Genomic DNA, 16,967 nt, shown 5'->3' with positions numbered 1-16,967 from the left:
GCTGCTCGAGAGCCCTGTCCCATTGAGGTCCCACCTGCAAGAAGGAGCCGAGCTGCTGCCCTGAGGGTGACAAGGCATGGGTTTATTTTCCATCCATGCAAGCGAACAGCCTGGCATTGGGCGGAGCAGGGTGGGAATGTGCTCCATCCCTCCCCACATCGCCCGCTGTCACTTGGAGTCTCTGTGGCTTTGCCTACAGGTCGGAGATGGCTGATGGGAGCCCCGGCTCCGTGCCTGCCGGTGCCTGAATTCCCTCTTTCCCCCGATGCAGACGTTGACAAATAAATAGCTCTTTTCTGCTTTGGCTCTTGCATAGTGGCTAAAGAACATCTGACCTGATTGGAGAGAGGAGTCCTGGGCTCTGGAAACCCATGGCTTCGTTGATAACGGTGCCCTGGCATAGCTGCCAGCCTGGCCAAACACCCATGCTTGCACCCTGGCCCCGCTGCCTTATTTCAGTTCCATTTCTGAGCTGGATTTGAAGGTCTTCCTCCTGGCTGAGGAGAACTTGACCCCCAGGTAGATGGTGGTGATGAGGAAGACGAGTGCCAGGGCGAGCAGGACCCAGCTGCCTGCTGTGGCTTGGTTGCTGGCCAGGGACATGCCCAGGAAATCAGTCCTGCTGGAGCCAGCTTGGGCTGGAGTGGCTGGAAAATGGAGAAATGAGGGACAGTGTTGGAGCTGGTGGCTCTGGGCTATGGGGTATTGGGTGTCTTGGGTGCTCTATGCCCTTTAGACTCAGCTCCATGGGAAATGGCGGAGGAGCATCCAAGTACTGTGTATTTTGAGTGGCCAAGGGACACCAAGACAGCTCCGTCTCTTCCATGTACCCCAGCCTGGCCCTGCTGTGCTTGGCTGAGCCCTGCATACCTGTGTAAGGAGTCCAGCTGTACTCAGGCCAGCCCAGGACCTCCTCATTCTTCTCATTCTCCTTCACCAGCCATGTCATGAGCGGCTCAAAGTAGCTCATCAGGGCATCAGCTGACATGTTGGGCTGCCCCGTGATGAGCTCCATGGCTTCGGGCCATGGCTTGCTGAATCCCAGCTTCAGCGCTTCCCTGCGGCAGGAGAAATGGGATCCGGTGGGTTTCCCCATCCCGCTCTTGGCCGTCAGCCCTTCCCTTTCCCCAAGGCTTGGGGCTCTGGGTATTGGCAACCCCGTGTACAGTCTGCACCCCCAGCACTGCAGGGGAAGGAAGTTTTGCTGCCATAGGGAAGGAGGTTTTCCTTAGGGGAATGGGGAGATTTGCATGGATTAAAGCCCTCCAGTGAATCGAACCTGATGCAGAGCAATTGCTGGGTGAAAGGGTTAATTTTGCAGGTGCCTTGTTTGAAGCAAGGAGGGTGTTTTCCCTAAGGAACAGGGGGTGGGAGGAGGAAGAAAAAGAGGAGTAGGAGGAGGAGGAGAAGGAGAAGGAGGAGGAGAAGAAAAGGAAGGAGAGGAAAGAGGAGGAGGAAGAGAAGGAGGAGGAGGAGGAAGAGGGAGCCTTCTACCTGCCAGGGTCCCAGCTACCATCTAGTGGCTGCTTCTGCAATCACAGCCCCAGCAGCCGGGTACCCCCTGCCTGCACCCAGGGCCAGGAGCATCCCATGCTGGGAATGGATGACCAGGAGCTGCGTTGCCTCCTGTGTTGCTGGGCTGGCTTTAAGGTATTGGGGGACATAGAATCACAGAACGGTTTGGGTTGGAAAGAACCTTAAGAGCATCCAGTTCCAACCCCCTGCAATGGACAGGGACACCTTCCACTAAACCACGTCACCCAAGGCTCTGTCCAGCCTGGCCTTGAACACTGCCAGGGATGGAGCATTCACAACTTCCCTGGGCAACCCATTCCAGTGCCTCAGCACCCTCACAGGGAAGAGCTTCTGCCTTAGATCTAACCTGAACTTCCCCTGTTTCAGTCTGAACCCATCACCCCTTGTCCTATCGCTCCAGTCCCTGATGAAGAGTCCCTCTCCAGCATCCTTGTAGCCCCCTTCAGACACTGGAAGCTGCTCTGAGGTCTCCAAGCAGCTTCTCTTCTCCAGGCTGAACAGCCCCAATTTGCTCAGGCTCTGCCCTCCCCACACACCTACCCCAGGATCTTCCCAGCCTCCTTGGACTGGTAGATGTCACACGTGTGCAGGGGACCCGTGTGGTTGGCTGCCGCACACAGCGCCTGGTGGAACTGGAACTGGATCACGAAGCTGATGAAGTACCTGGAGAGGGGTGAGGATATGGGAATGAACACTACTAGTGGCTGTGCAAGAGAAGAAATGCCCCCTCCTCATTCCCTGGTGGCACCCTTCCAGTCTGGAGGAGCATCGCTGGCTTTGGAGCTACACCTGCCTCAACTCAGTCCAATCTGGCGATGCCATTTCTCCTTTAACGTGTGTTTTATGATTGCCTGGGGGGATGAACCATCTTCCTTGGGTAGGGAGAAATTCCCTCAGATCCAGCCTTCTCCTGTAAAGCTGTTCCTGACACCCTCAGGATGGTACCACCACCTATCCCAGCAGCCATCAAACGAGGTGCCATCACTGGCATCTCAACCGGGGATCCTGCTTTTGTGTCCAAGTAGTGACTCTCCTGCCCCAGCCCTGCTTGCTCACCTGATGTAGGGAACATTGGCAGGGATGTGGAACTTGGCACCAGGATCAAAGTCATCTTCAGACCTTGGTGTTGGTGGGCACAAGCCCTGGTACTTCAACCTGGGCCAGAGAGGAAGAGTTAGCCCAGCATGGGGAAGAGAAGGTTGGGTGAGCCAGGAGGGGGCACAGTGGGGTGTGAGGACAGCATGAGGTGTTATGTATCCCATCATGTCCCATTGCAGCCAACTGGACCATAGGGAGAAAACACCCAGTGGGATGATGGCCAAAGCCCTTGCACCAAAGGGGGGCTCTGAATCCAAGCACACCTGAGGTTCCACCACTCCTGGTTGTACTCATCCTCCTTGATCCTCCCATCAAAGACCTTCCAGCGCCACTGGTCCATGAGGTACCCGAAGGGCAGGAAGGCGATTTTGTCCAGGGCGATGCTCATCAGGTAGTTAATGTCACTCTCTGCCCAGGGCGTGAAGGTGTGAGCAAGGTGGTACCATCCCCACCTCTGCACCCTGTATGGGTCATTCTGCCCAGGTGCAGGGTGTCCCCAGCAGGTCCTGTCCCCTTCATGACCACTTCCCCCCTGCCCGGCCCATCCTGCACCCAGCAGCTCCCCACCTTTGCTGCCACCTCACCTGTGTTGTCTGTGACTTGGTCCAGCAGGTTGATGCTGTGCAAGTGTTTTGGGGTGGAGACAGACAAGGCCATGACGTCCCCAATGGCCTCGTGGAAGCCAGGGTTGGCGCCGTCGCGGAAGGAGATGGGTTGGTCCATGTACTGCAGGAAGTACTGGACGTGGCCCATCTCATGGTGCACAGTGATCAGGTCGTCCATGTTCACCACGGTGCATTGCTTGATCCTGGAGTAGGACATGGGGGCAGAAGGGAGGGCAGTGCTGGGGTGAAAATCACCAGGAACCATCACACCCACTTGAGCTATTTTTGCCTTTGGCCTCCCTCTCCACATCTGATGCCAGGCTGGGCAGGTCCTACTCCATGGGGTTGGTACCTCTGTTTCCCCCTGCATCTCCTGATGACCCTGCCCATTCCTTATTCCTTTTCATTGGCTTTTCCATTCTCCATGGCAGGGCAGGGAAGGCCCTGATTGTCTTCCATCCACCGTGGAGTCCTGCCAGCAATGCCAGCATCTTGAGTGCCAGTGACAATGCCACAAGGCAAGAGACGCTACGGTGGCATCAGGCCATGTTCCCTTATTCTACACTGCTATCTGCCCCAGCACCACGTCAGCTGGGGCCACCATGTGCTCCCCATGGGCACCTGAAGTCCTTGCGGTTGTAGAAGTCCCAGGCGGAGGCATGACACACCACCTCCCGCCCATCCGCTGGCTTCTCGATCATGGATTTGTCCCAGAACTCCTGTGGCATAGGGATGAGGCCCAGAGAGGTGAAGAAATGGTCCGACTCTTCAAACATCCTCTTGGGAGTCCAGCCCTGAGGAGAGAGCAGAGGACCTGGTGAGGATGCTTATGGCCATGGGAGGGATGGGAGTCCAGGACAATCTGGTTCCTCTGGGCAGGGGAGATATTTGAGGGCAGCTAGAGCTGGATCCAGCCCTTGGCATATCCAGGTGGAGAGAGGATATGGATGACGGTTTTGGATGGAGGTTTTTGGCAATAGCAAAGCATTTGGCAGCAATTGGAGGCAATGACCAAAAGGGAGCTGGGTCCCACAGGTTCTCCCCCTGGAAAAGCACTGACCTGTTGTTTCATGGCTGGGGTGGCATCCACCTTGGTGGCATCCGGGAAAGGCATCACCAGGTCAAAAATGTTGGACCATGACTGGGCCCACATGTTCCCTGGGAAGTGCAGGAGGACAACGCATGGCAGGAGGGAGGCAGGAAGAGGAGAACAAAGGCAGCCAAGTTACTCCCTACTCCTGCATGGGATGCATCACCCTGACTCCTCCTCGCCCTGCATCCATGAGGGTGATGAAAGGAGGAGCCTGTCCATGCAGGACAGGTCATGAGTGTGGTGCCCATCTCACAAGGCCTTGGCGCTTTGTCCAGAGCTGAACAGAGACCAGCCTCACCTCTTGGTATGACTTGGAGTAAACTACACCCTGTTGGAGACACAACTGTGCTCGAACAGAGCCCTTACCTAGCAGATGAGCAGGGATGGGACCCTTCAGGTTTATGTGCTCTTCACCATACTTTCTATACAAGGCTCGGCGTACGTAGGCATGCAGATGGAGGTACAGGGGCTGCAGCTGCAGGTACAACCTCTCCAGGTCTTCCTCGAAGGTGGATGTCTCATACAGGGATCTCCAGAAGGCCCCGTTGTCTGAGTAGCCTGTAGCAGGGCAAGAGAAGCTGTCAGACACTGCCCTTCTTGGATAAGAGTCTGGCTTGCTGCTCAGACACCCCAAGTCCCCCCACATCTATGAGTGGATCTCATAGGGATTGGTGGAACCTCCACACACACAAGGTTTTGACCCTTGGTTGTAGGATCAGCCTCATCTTCTGCTCACATGTATTTAAGACCATGGTGGGCCTCCAAAGAAGTGGGGCACTGACCATTGAGCACCGCTGCCTTGTTGCTCAGCTCCACGTATCGCTTGTAGTTGTTCTTGATCTGCTTCCCAGAAGCATCCCGCCAGCCCTTCCAGGCAAAGAGGAGCTCATCATAGTCCCGTGAGGTGGCCATGATGTCTATGAGGTCTGAAGAGAGAGCAATGGAGCCAAAGAGATGCTGTTGGATGGGCTGGACTGACACAGTGGTGTTGCTTCTCTGTTACCAACACCACAAAGAAGGTGGTAAGGTCCTTGCATGACCTTTCTTCATGCCCCTATTAACTAATCAATCCCTCCTTTCTGTTGCAAATGGCTCATGCACACCCTGCCAGATCTTACCAGGATCCAGTGGGTGACAGGTTTTGTTCTCTCTGCAGACCTTGGCCACGCTGTACGTGGTCTCCATACCTGAGAGGATGGTGTTATACTGCAAAGAAAGTTAGAGCACGTAAGCTGGTCATCCTTGGAGAGTGCCACAGCCCCTTATGATGTCCTCAGGTGTTTTCCTCTGGGTTGCGTCACCAAATGATGGCAAAGTGGAGTCAGTACTGGGGCCAAAAAGCAATGTGCCGTTGACACCCACAGAGCCAGGGCTAAGGCAGCCTTGGGGTGGGATAACCCTGGAGACAAGGATCTTGGCTTTGTGGAGCAGGCACCAAACTATCACCTTGTTCAAGGGTAGGTGATGGCTGCCCAGAGGCATTTCCTGAAAGTTTCCTCTTGTCCCATCCCTTGTTCCTTGGGAGAAGAGACCGACCCCACCTCACTACAACATCCTTTTGGGTAGTGGCAAGAAACCCCCCATCCTGCTCCGCCCCCTTGCAGCTCACCTCCTTCAGCTCATCCTCAGGCAGGGCTGCTCTCTCAATGATGCTCAGCTTCCTGAGGATGCGTGTGACACTCTCGTCCTGGAAGTCGGAGGGATCGAACTGCCTGGCCCTCATGCCGTACTCAAGCGTGTGCCTGGACATGGCCAAGTTCTTGTCCAGCTGCAAGGGCAGGAGAGCACAGAAGAGGAGTTACTTTGAGGAGATCCCTGGGACACAGCCCATCACTAGAAACACTACCTGGCATGCCACGACTGACACCTTCCCTTGTGGGTACCTCATGGCATGATGAGGGTTTTCATGGCAAAGCCACCTCCTTTGAGAACATTACTCCTTGGTTGGGGGCAGATGCTGCCCTGGCTTTCAGAGCTCATCTGAAACATGTCCCGGGTACCAGCTGCCTGCCTTGGCTGATGCCAATCCCTGCACAGCCCTGGGGTAGCTCCCATACCATGATCTCCTTGTTGTGGTCGGTGATGTTGGTGTTGTAGGCCCAGGATGCCTCAGTGTAGGCATTCCACACTGCCTCAGCCGTGCTGTTGTATTCGGACAAGAACTCTTTCGCTTGTGCTTCATCTGATATTTTGTCTAGAGGAGAAAAATGGTGGAGGAGTGAGAGAAAGGTCAGGAGAAGCCTTTTTGCAAGAGCACCACCCCATAGAGAATCCATAGTTGAGCTTTTCCCAGGACTACAGGTCTATTGAAGGATGCCACAACTTGGAAGCAGGTTGAGCCATAAAATGGGGGCAGAAGGGTGCTGCTGGGGTGTCCCATTGGATAGAGGATGGGATAACAGGGCAAGCTGCGTGCCCTAGACCCTCCCATGAGAACAGAAAAGATGCCGCTGAGAACTGGTGGCCTGTCACACCATGATTGATGGCATCACCAGACAATGGTATGTTAAGGGGTTGGCTAACGGCACTGCTTCCTGGGAAGCAACACCCCATGGGATTCCACATGGAGCTGGCCGTTTCTCCTTCCTGGCATGGGCTCCTTCCCCTCCCTCAGCCTATGGGTTACTCATGTCCCTTAGGAGACCTCTTTCTCCCCTTCCCCAGGTCCAGGATGGAGTTGCAGCCTTACCAATGCCTTCAGGGTAGCCTTCAGGGATAGGAGGACGCCAATCAAACTCAGGCCAGCCCAGCACCTCATTGGTCTTATTGTTCTGCTCCTGAAGCCACTCGGTGATGGGGCTGAAGTACTCCAGGAGGGCTCCAGCATCCAACTTATCCATGCCAGTGAGGTTGAACAGGATTTCCTGCCACGACTTGGAAGATCCAGCTTCCAACACTTCCCTGCAGAGCCGCGGGACAGCAAGAACATGAGGCCATGGGATGGGTGGGACATGGGATGGGAGTGACGGTGTCTCAGCATCGCAAGGGTTGAAGACATTATTACTGAGTGGGACATGAACCTGGGAACTGCCCCTGCTTGTGGGGACTGAGGGCTCCCCATCACCTACTCATGCATTTGCTAACACCCAGGGAGTCGATAGGAACCAGATGTGCTTTAGTAGCCTCTTGTCTGGGTGAGAGCTCACAACAGTGACAATAGCAGTACTCTGGTGAGGACCACTCACCCCACCCCAGTGTTTCCATGTATTTCCATCCATCCATCCATCCATCTGCAAAGCTATTTCTCCAGCCATCTCCATAGCCACTTTTCCTTCCTTCCTTCCTTCCTTCCTTTCTTCTTTCCTTCCTTTGCACACCATCAGCTTCCACGCACACATCTGCCCGTGGCGATTGTCCCGACCCTCCTCTGTCCCCACCTGAGTTTGTCTCCGGCCTCTTTGGACATGTAGATGTCACATGCGTGCAGGGGACCGGTGTGATTGGCCGCCTGACACAGCACCTTGTGAAACTGGAACTGGAGGATGAAGCTCACAAAGTACCTGCCAAGGAAGCCCATGGAGGTGAGCACTGGGGATAAAGGGAAGCGGACAATGCCCAGGGCCCGGAGGAAGGCATCCAGTCACGCATCAGCTCCCCACCATTTGTGGTCCCAAGCATTGGATGCCTTGAGCAGGACCAATGCATTCCAATCCCTGCCCTGAGCCCCACTCCCTTTGCTCCCCAGGCATCTGTCCCTTTGCCAGCGCTTCCTCTACCTGATGTACGGGGTATTCCCAGGAATGTGGTACTTTGCTCCGGGGTCAAAGTTGCTTTCGTTCCTTGAAATCGGAGCACAGATGCCCTGGTATTTGGTTCTGAGGACGACAGAAAACAAGAGCATGAGCTGGGGGTCAGAAGAATCAAAGCAGGGAACGGGAAAGGAAGGCACAGTGCTGAAGAAATCTGCACAATTAGAATGTGCTTCCAGGTATTCCCATCCATCCATCCATCCATCCATCCATCCATCCATCCATCCATCCATTTACTCACCTACCCATCTACCCATCATAGAATCATAGAATGGTTTGGGTTGGAAAGGACCTTAAGATCATCCAGTTCCAACCCCCTGCCAAGGGCAGGGACATGTCATACTAGACCACTTCACCCAAGACTCCACCCAACCTGGCCTTGAACACTGCCAGGGATGGGGCATTTACTACTTCTACCACATCCATCCCATCCATTGCTCTCCAGCCATCTCCATGGCTACTTTTTCCTTCCTTTCTTCTTCCCTGCCCTCCTTCATTCCACTCCCCATCCATCCTCGATGACCATTCCCTACCTCAGATACCACCAGTCGTAGTTGTAACGGCTCGGGGGTGTGTGGCCACTGAACACGTTCCAGCGCCACTGGTCGATGAGGTAGCCGAAGGGCAGGAACGCGATCTTCTCCAAGGCCATCTTCAGCAGGTAGTTGATGTTGCTCTCTGCATGAAACAGAGCCTGAGCCAGGTTGGGAAGGAATCTGACTGCACAGCACTGTGCCCACAGGACTTCTTGTGGGCAATAGGGTGAGCAGGTCCGGATGGAAATGGGGACAGCATTTCAGCGTACAATATTGCTCCCTATGGAGGGCTGTGTAGGACACAAGAGGTTTCTCTAGATACTGCTCTTTCTTGGGGCAATATGTGCCTTTTTACTGATAGGGACCAATGGGAGTGACAAACATGGAGAGGGGACACCATGTTTGTTGCTCCCAATCAGTAAAATGGCACAAAGTGTCCCCTCTCCTTCAGTCCTGCTCTCAGAGGGAAAGTCTTTGTGAGTGTAACTCTAATGGTTCCCTCTTCAAATGTTCACTCTGGGGCCTCAGGGTGAAGGGGGTTGTTCTGCCACTGCAAAATCTCTCTTGGTTTAGACCCAGAACTGGAGCCAGCTCTAGGACAATCACCACCGTGTCACGGGGAGCACAGGAGATGCTGAGATCTGCTTTCTCCATTGCCTCAAGCAAACACAGGGAAGGAAGGTTGGAAAAGGACCAGCTGGAGACTCAGCTGAAGCTGTGGGGTCAAAGAGGGGTTGGCAGCACTGCCCTGAGGGGCTATTGGCTGCCATTACTATGGTGGTATAGCTGCCAAGGGCTGGTGAGCAGGCAGAGATGCCTTTAGGCAGGGACCATCTGTTCTGTGGTGTTAACGCAGCATTGGCCCAACACTTGCCTCCTGCGATGGCTTCTCTGTCATGAAATGTATTTAATGACACTGTCTTTGTGACTCTGCCTGTAAGCACTCAGTGCCACCTCTGCAGAGCTCCTGGGGTGGATGTTTCTTGGGGAAGGAGGGGAACACACTGGGAAGGTCAAAGATGACCAAACACAAAGATGCTGTTTGCAGATTTGAGGCTCTGATGGAGAAGGGAAGAGCACACACAAGCTCTGCAAAGCATGTGTCCAGCCCTCAGGGATGAAAAGGTTGGAGCCATGAAGGGTTCTACATGGATCCATGAAGCCAAGCAGGGGTTGTGCATGGACCCATGGAGCCAAGTAGGGGTTGTGCATGGACCTATAAAGACAAGACAGCTCCTATGTGGACCCGTGGAGCCGAGTAGGGATTGTACATGGACCTATAAAGACAAGACGGCTCCTATGTGGACCCATGGAGCCAAGTAGGGATTGTGCATGGACCTATAAAGACGGCTCCTACGTGGACCCATGGAGCCAAGTAGGGGTTGTGCACGGACCTGTGGAGCCCAGTAGGGATTGTGCATGGACCTATAAAGACAAGACGGCTCCTATGTGGACCCATGGAGCCAAGTAGGGGTTGTGCATGGACCTATAAAGACAAGACAGCTCCTATGTGGACCCATGGAGCCAAGTAGGGATTGTGCATGGACCTATAAAGACGGCTCCTACGTGGACCCATGGAGCCAAGTAGGGGTTGTGCACGGACCTGTGGAGCCCAGTAGGGATTGTGCATGGACCTATAAAGACAAGACGGCTCCTATGTGGACCCATGGAGACAAGGAGGGGTTGTGCATGGAATCAAGCATGGTTGGAAGGAACACATCAGCCACGGGGTCTTGTGTTGCCAGACTGCAGCCCACCCTGGCATGTCCCAGACCCTTCCTCCATGCCACTCAGCTCCCCATGGTGGCCACCATACCTGTGTCCTCCGTGGTACTGCTGAGGAGACCGATTTTCTTGAGGTGGCTGGGGGTGGACACAGACAGGGACATGACATCACCGATGGCCTCGTGGAAGCCAGGGTTGGCCCCACTGCGGAAGGACACGGGCTGGTCCTTGTACTGCAGGTAGTACTGGATGTGGCCCATCTCATGGTGCACCGTGAAGAGCTGCTCCATGGTCACTGTTGTGCACTGCTTGATCCTGATGGGTGAAAACAGAGTGGAGTGAGGGACCCTGGAATGGGAAGGACCCTTCACAATCCTCGAGAGGGTGGCAGCACCCCACAGGGTAAGGGAAAGACCCAGTGAAGGGGAAGGCAGGGCAGCATGGTGCCCCGCATAGCCCAGAAGGTGACAGACTGAGCTGCACAGTGATGACCAAGGGAGATGGAGGAGCATCTCACCCTATAGCCCCAGGTCCCTGCATGGCCCCACACACCTGAAGTCCTTGCGGTTGTAGAAGTCCCATGCCGAGGCGTGACACACCACCTCCCGCCCGTCCGTTGGCTTCTCCAGCATGGATTTGTCCCAGAATTCAGGGGGCATCTCCAGCAGCCCCAGGGAGGTGAAGAACTCCTCCGAGACCCGGAACATGTGCGTGGCATTCCAGCCCTAAAGGCAGGAGGTTGTGGCTGAGGAAGGGGCTGCCCATGCCATGGGCATGGCCTCTGATGCTCTCCCAGCATCATATGGATGAGGTGAGTCCTTCCAAGGGACCAGGGTCCTGCCTCTCTTGCTCTGATGGGAGCCCCAGCCCCAGAATTGGTGTGAGCATCCCTAAGAAGCACCAAGCAATGGTGCTGATTCCCAGCATGGACAGGAGAAAGGAGCAGGGCAGATGGCCCAGGAATGTTCGGAGCTGTGTGATGGTGTGGATGCAGGCACCAACCTGGGGACCAGTCCCACTGCACTGTCCTTCCTCTTTGCCCACCCTCTGCCTCTTTGGTCATTGCCAGAGAGGGAGAGGGGTCATTTCTTTGTTCCCTCCCCTTCCAGACATGGCTTTTCTGCTGTCCCCTATGCACGTGTAAGAAACCACTCCCATGGGGTCAATGTTATGGGTAAGCCTTGGCCAGCACCCCGCATTTTTGTCCCGCCTGGTGCCACCAGTGAGTCCCTCAGCCCATCACCTGCTGCACCATGGTGCTGGTGACATCGAGGTTGGGCTTGTCGGGGTAGGGGACCATCAAGTCATAGATGTTGTTCCATTGCTGAGCCCACATGTTGCCTGAGAAGAGAAAACAGCCGGAGCAGAGCTGGTGGTAGGTTAGAAGGAAGAGAAACACAGTGATAACTGAGACCTCCCTGCCCCAGTACAGCTTTGGGTCCCCTCCTCTTACCCAGAAGGTGAGCAGGGATGGGGCCCTTCAGGTTGATGTATTTGGGGCCGTAGCGGTCGTACAGCTTCCTCCGGACGAAGGCGTGCAGGTTGAGGTAGAGCGGCTCCAACTGGTTGTAAAGATGCTCCAGGTCATCCTCAAAGGAGGCTGAGTCGTACCAGGAGCGCCAGTAGCTGCCTGTGTCCTCAAATCCTACCAGGGAGGTAGAAATGAGCTCCTGTCCCTGATCCCTGAGCACCCCCTGCATCCGTCATCCTGCTCCTACCATCCATCTGATAGGCTTCATTGCTCAGCTTCACGAACTCCTCGTACGTGGCACGCAGTGGGTTGCCCGCGGCATTGTGCCATCCCTCCCAGGCATAGAGCAGCTTCTTGTAGCTGCGGGAGCTGGCCATGATGTCCGAGATGTCTGGGACAGAGGGGACAAGTAATAGGACATGAGAGAAGAGCAGGAGAAGGGGCTCCCATCCCACAGAGGTGCCACCACCATTGCGCCAGACCCAAATACCCATCCGCATCCTGGGACAATCCTGATGACCTTGCGTGGGACCAACCCTCTGGAGATGTGGGGACTTGGTCCCATAAAATTGACCAGGTTGGAAAAGACCTTGAAGATCACCAAGTCCAACCATTGCCCCAGGACTGCCAATTCCACCACTAACCCACGGCCACGGAGAGGGCCCATACCTGGCTCCAGCTCCCAGCAGGTACTGTTGTCCAGGCACACCTTGGCCGTGGAGTAGATTTTGTCCATGTTGCTCAAGATGGTGTTGTACTGTGGGGAAGTAAAAGACTTTGGGACTGGAGAAGGGGATGGGAATGGCCTTTCAGGAGGGATCTACAGCCTGTGTGTGCAGATCCCGGTGCGGAGGGATGTGGAGGAGGACTGGCGTGTTTACACAGAGCGCTTCTGGTGAGATAAGTGCGTTATCACGCAGGGGTTTCGCGCCCCTCGCATGGGGGGAGCTGGGAGGCTCCTTGGGATAGAATCCATGGATGTTGACTTGCTGAACCCCCCTCGAAGGCGGCGCGAGCGCTCGCGGTGTCCCAGAGCGGGGCTATTTATAAAGCTCTTTGTCAGCGGGGCCGCGGCACAGCCTGTTTATGTGAGCGGGTAAAAAACAACACTAAGGAAAGCAGGAGGAGGAGGGGGATTTATTCCTGTGAACTGCAACAACAGCAAACAATAGCAACAGGAGGTTTCCTGGAACCTGCCCGGGGAGCCCATTCCCAGGGAAGGAAATTCCTCGTGCTCCGTGTCCCTCTCTCTGCTCTCAGCCCTCCCTCTGCTCCGGTTGGGTGGAGGGGATGGAGATGGGGGACATGGTGGTGGATGTGGGATGGAGCTGCCTAGGGAAGGACAAGACGTGGTTGATGTGCAGGGAGGATGCTGTCTGTTATCTGGGAGAGAGCAGGGATGGGTTTCCTGGAAGGAACTGAGGCTTCTCTGGGAAGGGCTGTATCCCTGCCGTTTGCCAGGGTTTCAGTGCGAGGGCTGTCAGGGAGCCATGGGGCAGCACGGAGGGGGTGACAGGGCCAGCCTCAGGGGCAGGAGGCTGCCAGCCCCAGCCTGGGTGCCTGGCAATCAAAGTCACATCGCATTAGGTAAGGGACCGTGATGGGGAAGGCTCAGGATGTCCCTGGTGCCGCGCGTCCCCAGGGCGCTCACAGGAGCAGGGTGGCTGCTGCAGTTCTCCTTCCCAGTGTGCTGCATCCCTGGGGATAAGGGGTTGAGCCAACTGGCTCCTGGCCATGGGCACAGCCTGGCTGGTGTCCAGGTGATTACCAAGGCCGCTCTGTGTAAGCAGGAAATCTCTGCTTCCCACTGGGATAGTTCTGAGATGAGGTTAGGGCTGGATCATGGCACCCCACAACCCCTGCAGGTAGCACCCCATCTCTCCCCCCCATCACTGTGCAGAGGCCAGGGAGACCCTTCAGAACACAATGGAGGGGGCAACAGGCCAGCAACAGGGTCTGGAGGCTTGGGAAAAATCCCTGTACGGGGTTCACCAGGGCTTCACCAGCACCTCCCCTACCTGCTCTCTCTTGTCCAGGGGCAGGTTGGAGGGTCCCAAGGTTTGGATGGAGCCGATGATTTTCCTTAGCTGTGGGTCACTGAAGTTGCTCCAGATGCTGCCATAGAGCTCCTTGGCTTTCTTCCCCCACACCTCCATGAATTCTTGCTCCTCCAGCGATGCCTCGACCTGCTCAGGGACACGGGGGCCCGGGGTAAGCCCTGGGACGTGCCATCACCCACTCAGTGACGTGGCTTGGGGAGCACGCGAGGTCAGGCAGGGCTGTCACCACCCTGTGACATTCATACACAGAGACGACAGCTTCCAGCAGTGTCTGCAGCTCCCACCTGCCTCCAAGCACCCGCTAAGGTGCCCTTTGAGGATGCTTTGGAGGGTGTCGTGGATGGGGTGGGGATGCCGGGATAGGGACGTCTGGGTGCTGCTGGGCTGGCTCCATCAGCTGCCAGACCCCAGTGTCAGAAGGAGCTCTGAGATCTGCCTTCATTTTATCCCTATTCCTGCTGGTTCTCACCTTTGCAGAATCCCAAAGGAAAAGCACGGAGACGCCACATTCACTTTTCTCCTCCCTAGATCTCTTCCCTGCTCCTTTGCCTATCTGCAGCCTGTGCCCTACAAGTGCTATATCTGGGTTCCACCTTGCAGAGGGGCACCCCTTTGCACCGAGCCCCCAGTTGTGGGTGTCTCACTGTCACCCACCTCCTGCCAGCCCTGTCCTCCCTTCCCAGGGCCATGGGATGCAGGGAGCTGCCTGCACCGTGGGGGGTTATTTAGGCAGCTGGATTTGGGACAGGGTGTATTGCAGGCATCCCAGTGTCAGCTCTATCCTGGGGAAACATGGATCTTTTGGGAGCGTCCTGGCCAGCGCGATGTGCAGGATGCAGAGAGACTGTTTGCTGTCCATGTGTCATCCCAGTGTGATTTATGGAGCTCATTAGCTGTTATTTGTGGCATTTTTAGCCCGGCTCCAAGAAGCCTGGTTTGTTTTACTTTAATCTGCACATTCCCTTGCTTGGCAGTGGGGAGGGAAGGGAGTTTCAGTGCTGCAGGGCTGGAGGCTGCCCCGGGGCAGGGTGTGGGACCCGGGGATGGGGATACCCATAGTGCTGGGTGTCCCTGGTTACATCCCAGCACCCCCAGCATCACTCTGGGCACCAGGGATGTGGATACCCTGCTCTGGAGCAAGGTGCTCTTGCATCACCCCACGGAACGGGTGATGCCTTTACCCCTTTGAGACCCTGCTGCAGAGCCAGGGGAGCTGGAGGAAGCAGAGCCCAGCTGTGATTTGTCTTCTCCTTGCACAGGCGCTGTGTTTGGCCAGGCAAATCATACCCTAAAACCTCCCGACAGCTCTGATGGAGCCCAGGGTGCTACCCAAGACCCCCTAACCATGGCTGTGCCCCCATGGTACCCATGGCCCCCAGATCTCCCTACCAGCACCTTCCTGGGTGCACAGTGAAGATTCAGTGGTGCAGGATGTGTCCCTAAAGCTGCTCTGCCCCAGGCACCTGGAGAAGCTCCACATCCATGAGCTGCCCCTGAACCCCAAACACCATTACCTCGCCCAGAGCTTGCAGGAGATGGTACAGCTCCCTGTCTGTCATTCCAGCATCCTTCTGTCCATCCCTGTATGGCCAAGGGCTGCTGCCCTGCCTTTGGCCTCCTGCCCCCCCATGTCACTTTGTCCCTGGGCCACCTTTTGTGGCAGGTCCTGGGGCTGCCCACACCATGGTGGCCTGGCTCAGCCCCTCTTGTGTTATAGACACGTGTGGGGTTTGCCTGGCCCAAGGCTTCCCAGATCCCCCACATTCAGCCTTTTGGGTCACACCAGCCCACTGTTAACCCTTTAGTACTCAGTGCCACCCCATCCCAACGCAGATGTTCCTGCTGCCCCATTGGGCTGATCTCAGGGGCCAGCCTGGGATCAGGGCTGGTTTTGGAATCTTCACATCACAGGGAGCTCCTGACCAGGATTATTAATACAGGAAAGGATCTGGCCTGGAAACGCCTCTTGAGAAAGGTCCATGCAAGGTGCTTTCCTGGTCCTAACCTTGGACTCGGCACAGCTGGGATGCTCCTGCTGGGCCGCATGGTCACCGACCCCACTGCAACATCTGCAGCAGACACTGGTACGTGCCCAGGTGTTGTGCCAGCTCACAAACAGAGGCTAAAGGGGCACTTGGGTGCTCCTGAGTGTCCTGCCAAGTTGGCAGCAGCCAGACCTGACAGCGATCTTCTCTCTGTGCTTCCTTCCTGACGCAGGGCACACTGTGCCCCACAAGCTCTATGGGGTGGCTGGTGTATATCCAAGCTGCTTGCAGAGCCGTGGCTGTGCCCCCGGCACCAGAGCAGCTCCCTGGGCACAGCAAGAGCTGGAGCAACAGCATCCCCTGCGTGCTCAAACTCCCTGAGCCACAAAATCCACATGCAGATGCCTGTGGGATGCACACAGCATTGCTGCCCCTGGGGACTCCGGGCTGATGTCCAACTCCCCACACCCTGGAGTGCTTTCCTGAAGCTGGTTTCATCCCCATGGGCTGGGGATACAGGAACAAGGGATGACAGCCTCGGACCCGATGCTTGTGCACACTTTGGGCTCTTGGTGCCTGCCCAAACCAAAGTTGGGGACACAGCAGGAACGGGGACGTTTGACAACTGGGAAATGGGGGAAGGAAAGTGGAAGGTGCTGAGAGGAGAAAACCACCTCTTAAAAGTAACCCAGACTTTGCTCCAGGACCAGGGATGTCAGAGCCTCCTCAAGGGTCAACGTGGGGCAAACCCCTGTGCTTCCCAGCCCTGTTTCACCACCCCGGGGTGCCGAGAGAGGAGCCCATGGGGAGGAAGGGGACCGTGCCAAGGGTCCCCACCGTGCCCCAGCCTGCCCAAGGACCCATTCCTGGGGTGGCATCATCCCCATCGCATCACCCACCTGCAGAGCAGCGTTCTCGGCCGTCAGGTTGGTGTAGTAACCCCAGCTGGCCGCGACGCTCTCGAAGAGGACGAGCTCTGCTGTGCTGTTGTAAGCGCTGGCGAAGAGCGCGGCCCCTTCCTCGGTAGAGTCAGCCTGGGGGGGCTCCAGCCCGGGCTGGAGGGCACCCACCAGGCTCAGCCCCAGCAGCAGCCCCAGCGCCGGGGGCAT

The 16,967-nt window shown here is 56.2% G+C and overlaps 1 protein-coding gene across 1 annotated transcript; it reads right to left on the bottom strand.

Annotated features, from left to right (window-relative positions):
• Window positions 1–450: 450 nt before the first annotated feature.
• ACE (angiotensin I converting enzyme) lies at window positions 451–16,967 on the bottom strand (the record flags this gene model as incomplete). Its single annotated transcript, XM_080633347.1, has 25 exons — window positions 451–647; window positions 871–1,058; window positions 2,077–2,199; window positions 2,593–2,691; window positions 2,898–3,042; window positions 3,219–3,442; window positions 3,861–4,033; window positions 4,300–4,397; window positions 4,699–4,890; window positions 5,115–5,258; window positions 5,451–5,538; window positions 5,942–6,100; window positions 6,390–6,526; window positions 7,022–7,233; window positions 7,710–7,832; window positions 8,049–8,147; window positions 8,615–8,759; window positions 10,434–10,657; window positions 10,895–11,067; window positions 11,586–11,683; window positions 11,796–11,987; window positions 12,061–12,204; window positions 12,483–12,570; window positions 13,832–13,999; window positions 16,758–16,967. 25 exons carry the CDS (start codon window positions 16,965–16,967, stop codon window positions 451–453), a joined length of 3,843 nt encoding a protein of 1,280 aa, XP_080489473.1.

This window comes from Psittacula echo, assembly GCF_963264785.1.
Source record: "Psittacula echo genome assembly, chromosome: 23".
Lineage (NCBI taxonomy): Eukaryota > Metazoa > Chordata > Aves > Psittaciformes > Psittacidae > Psittacula > Psittacula echo.
This window is presented reverse-complemented; position numbering and strand designations above follow the sequence as displayed.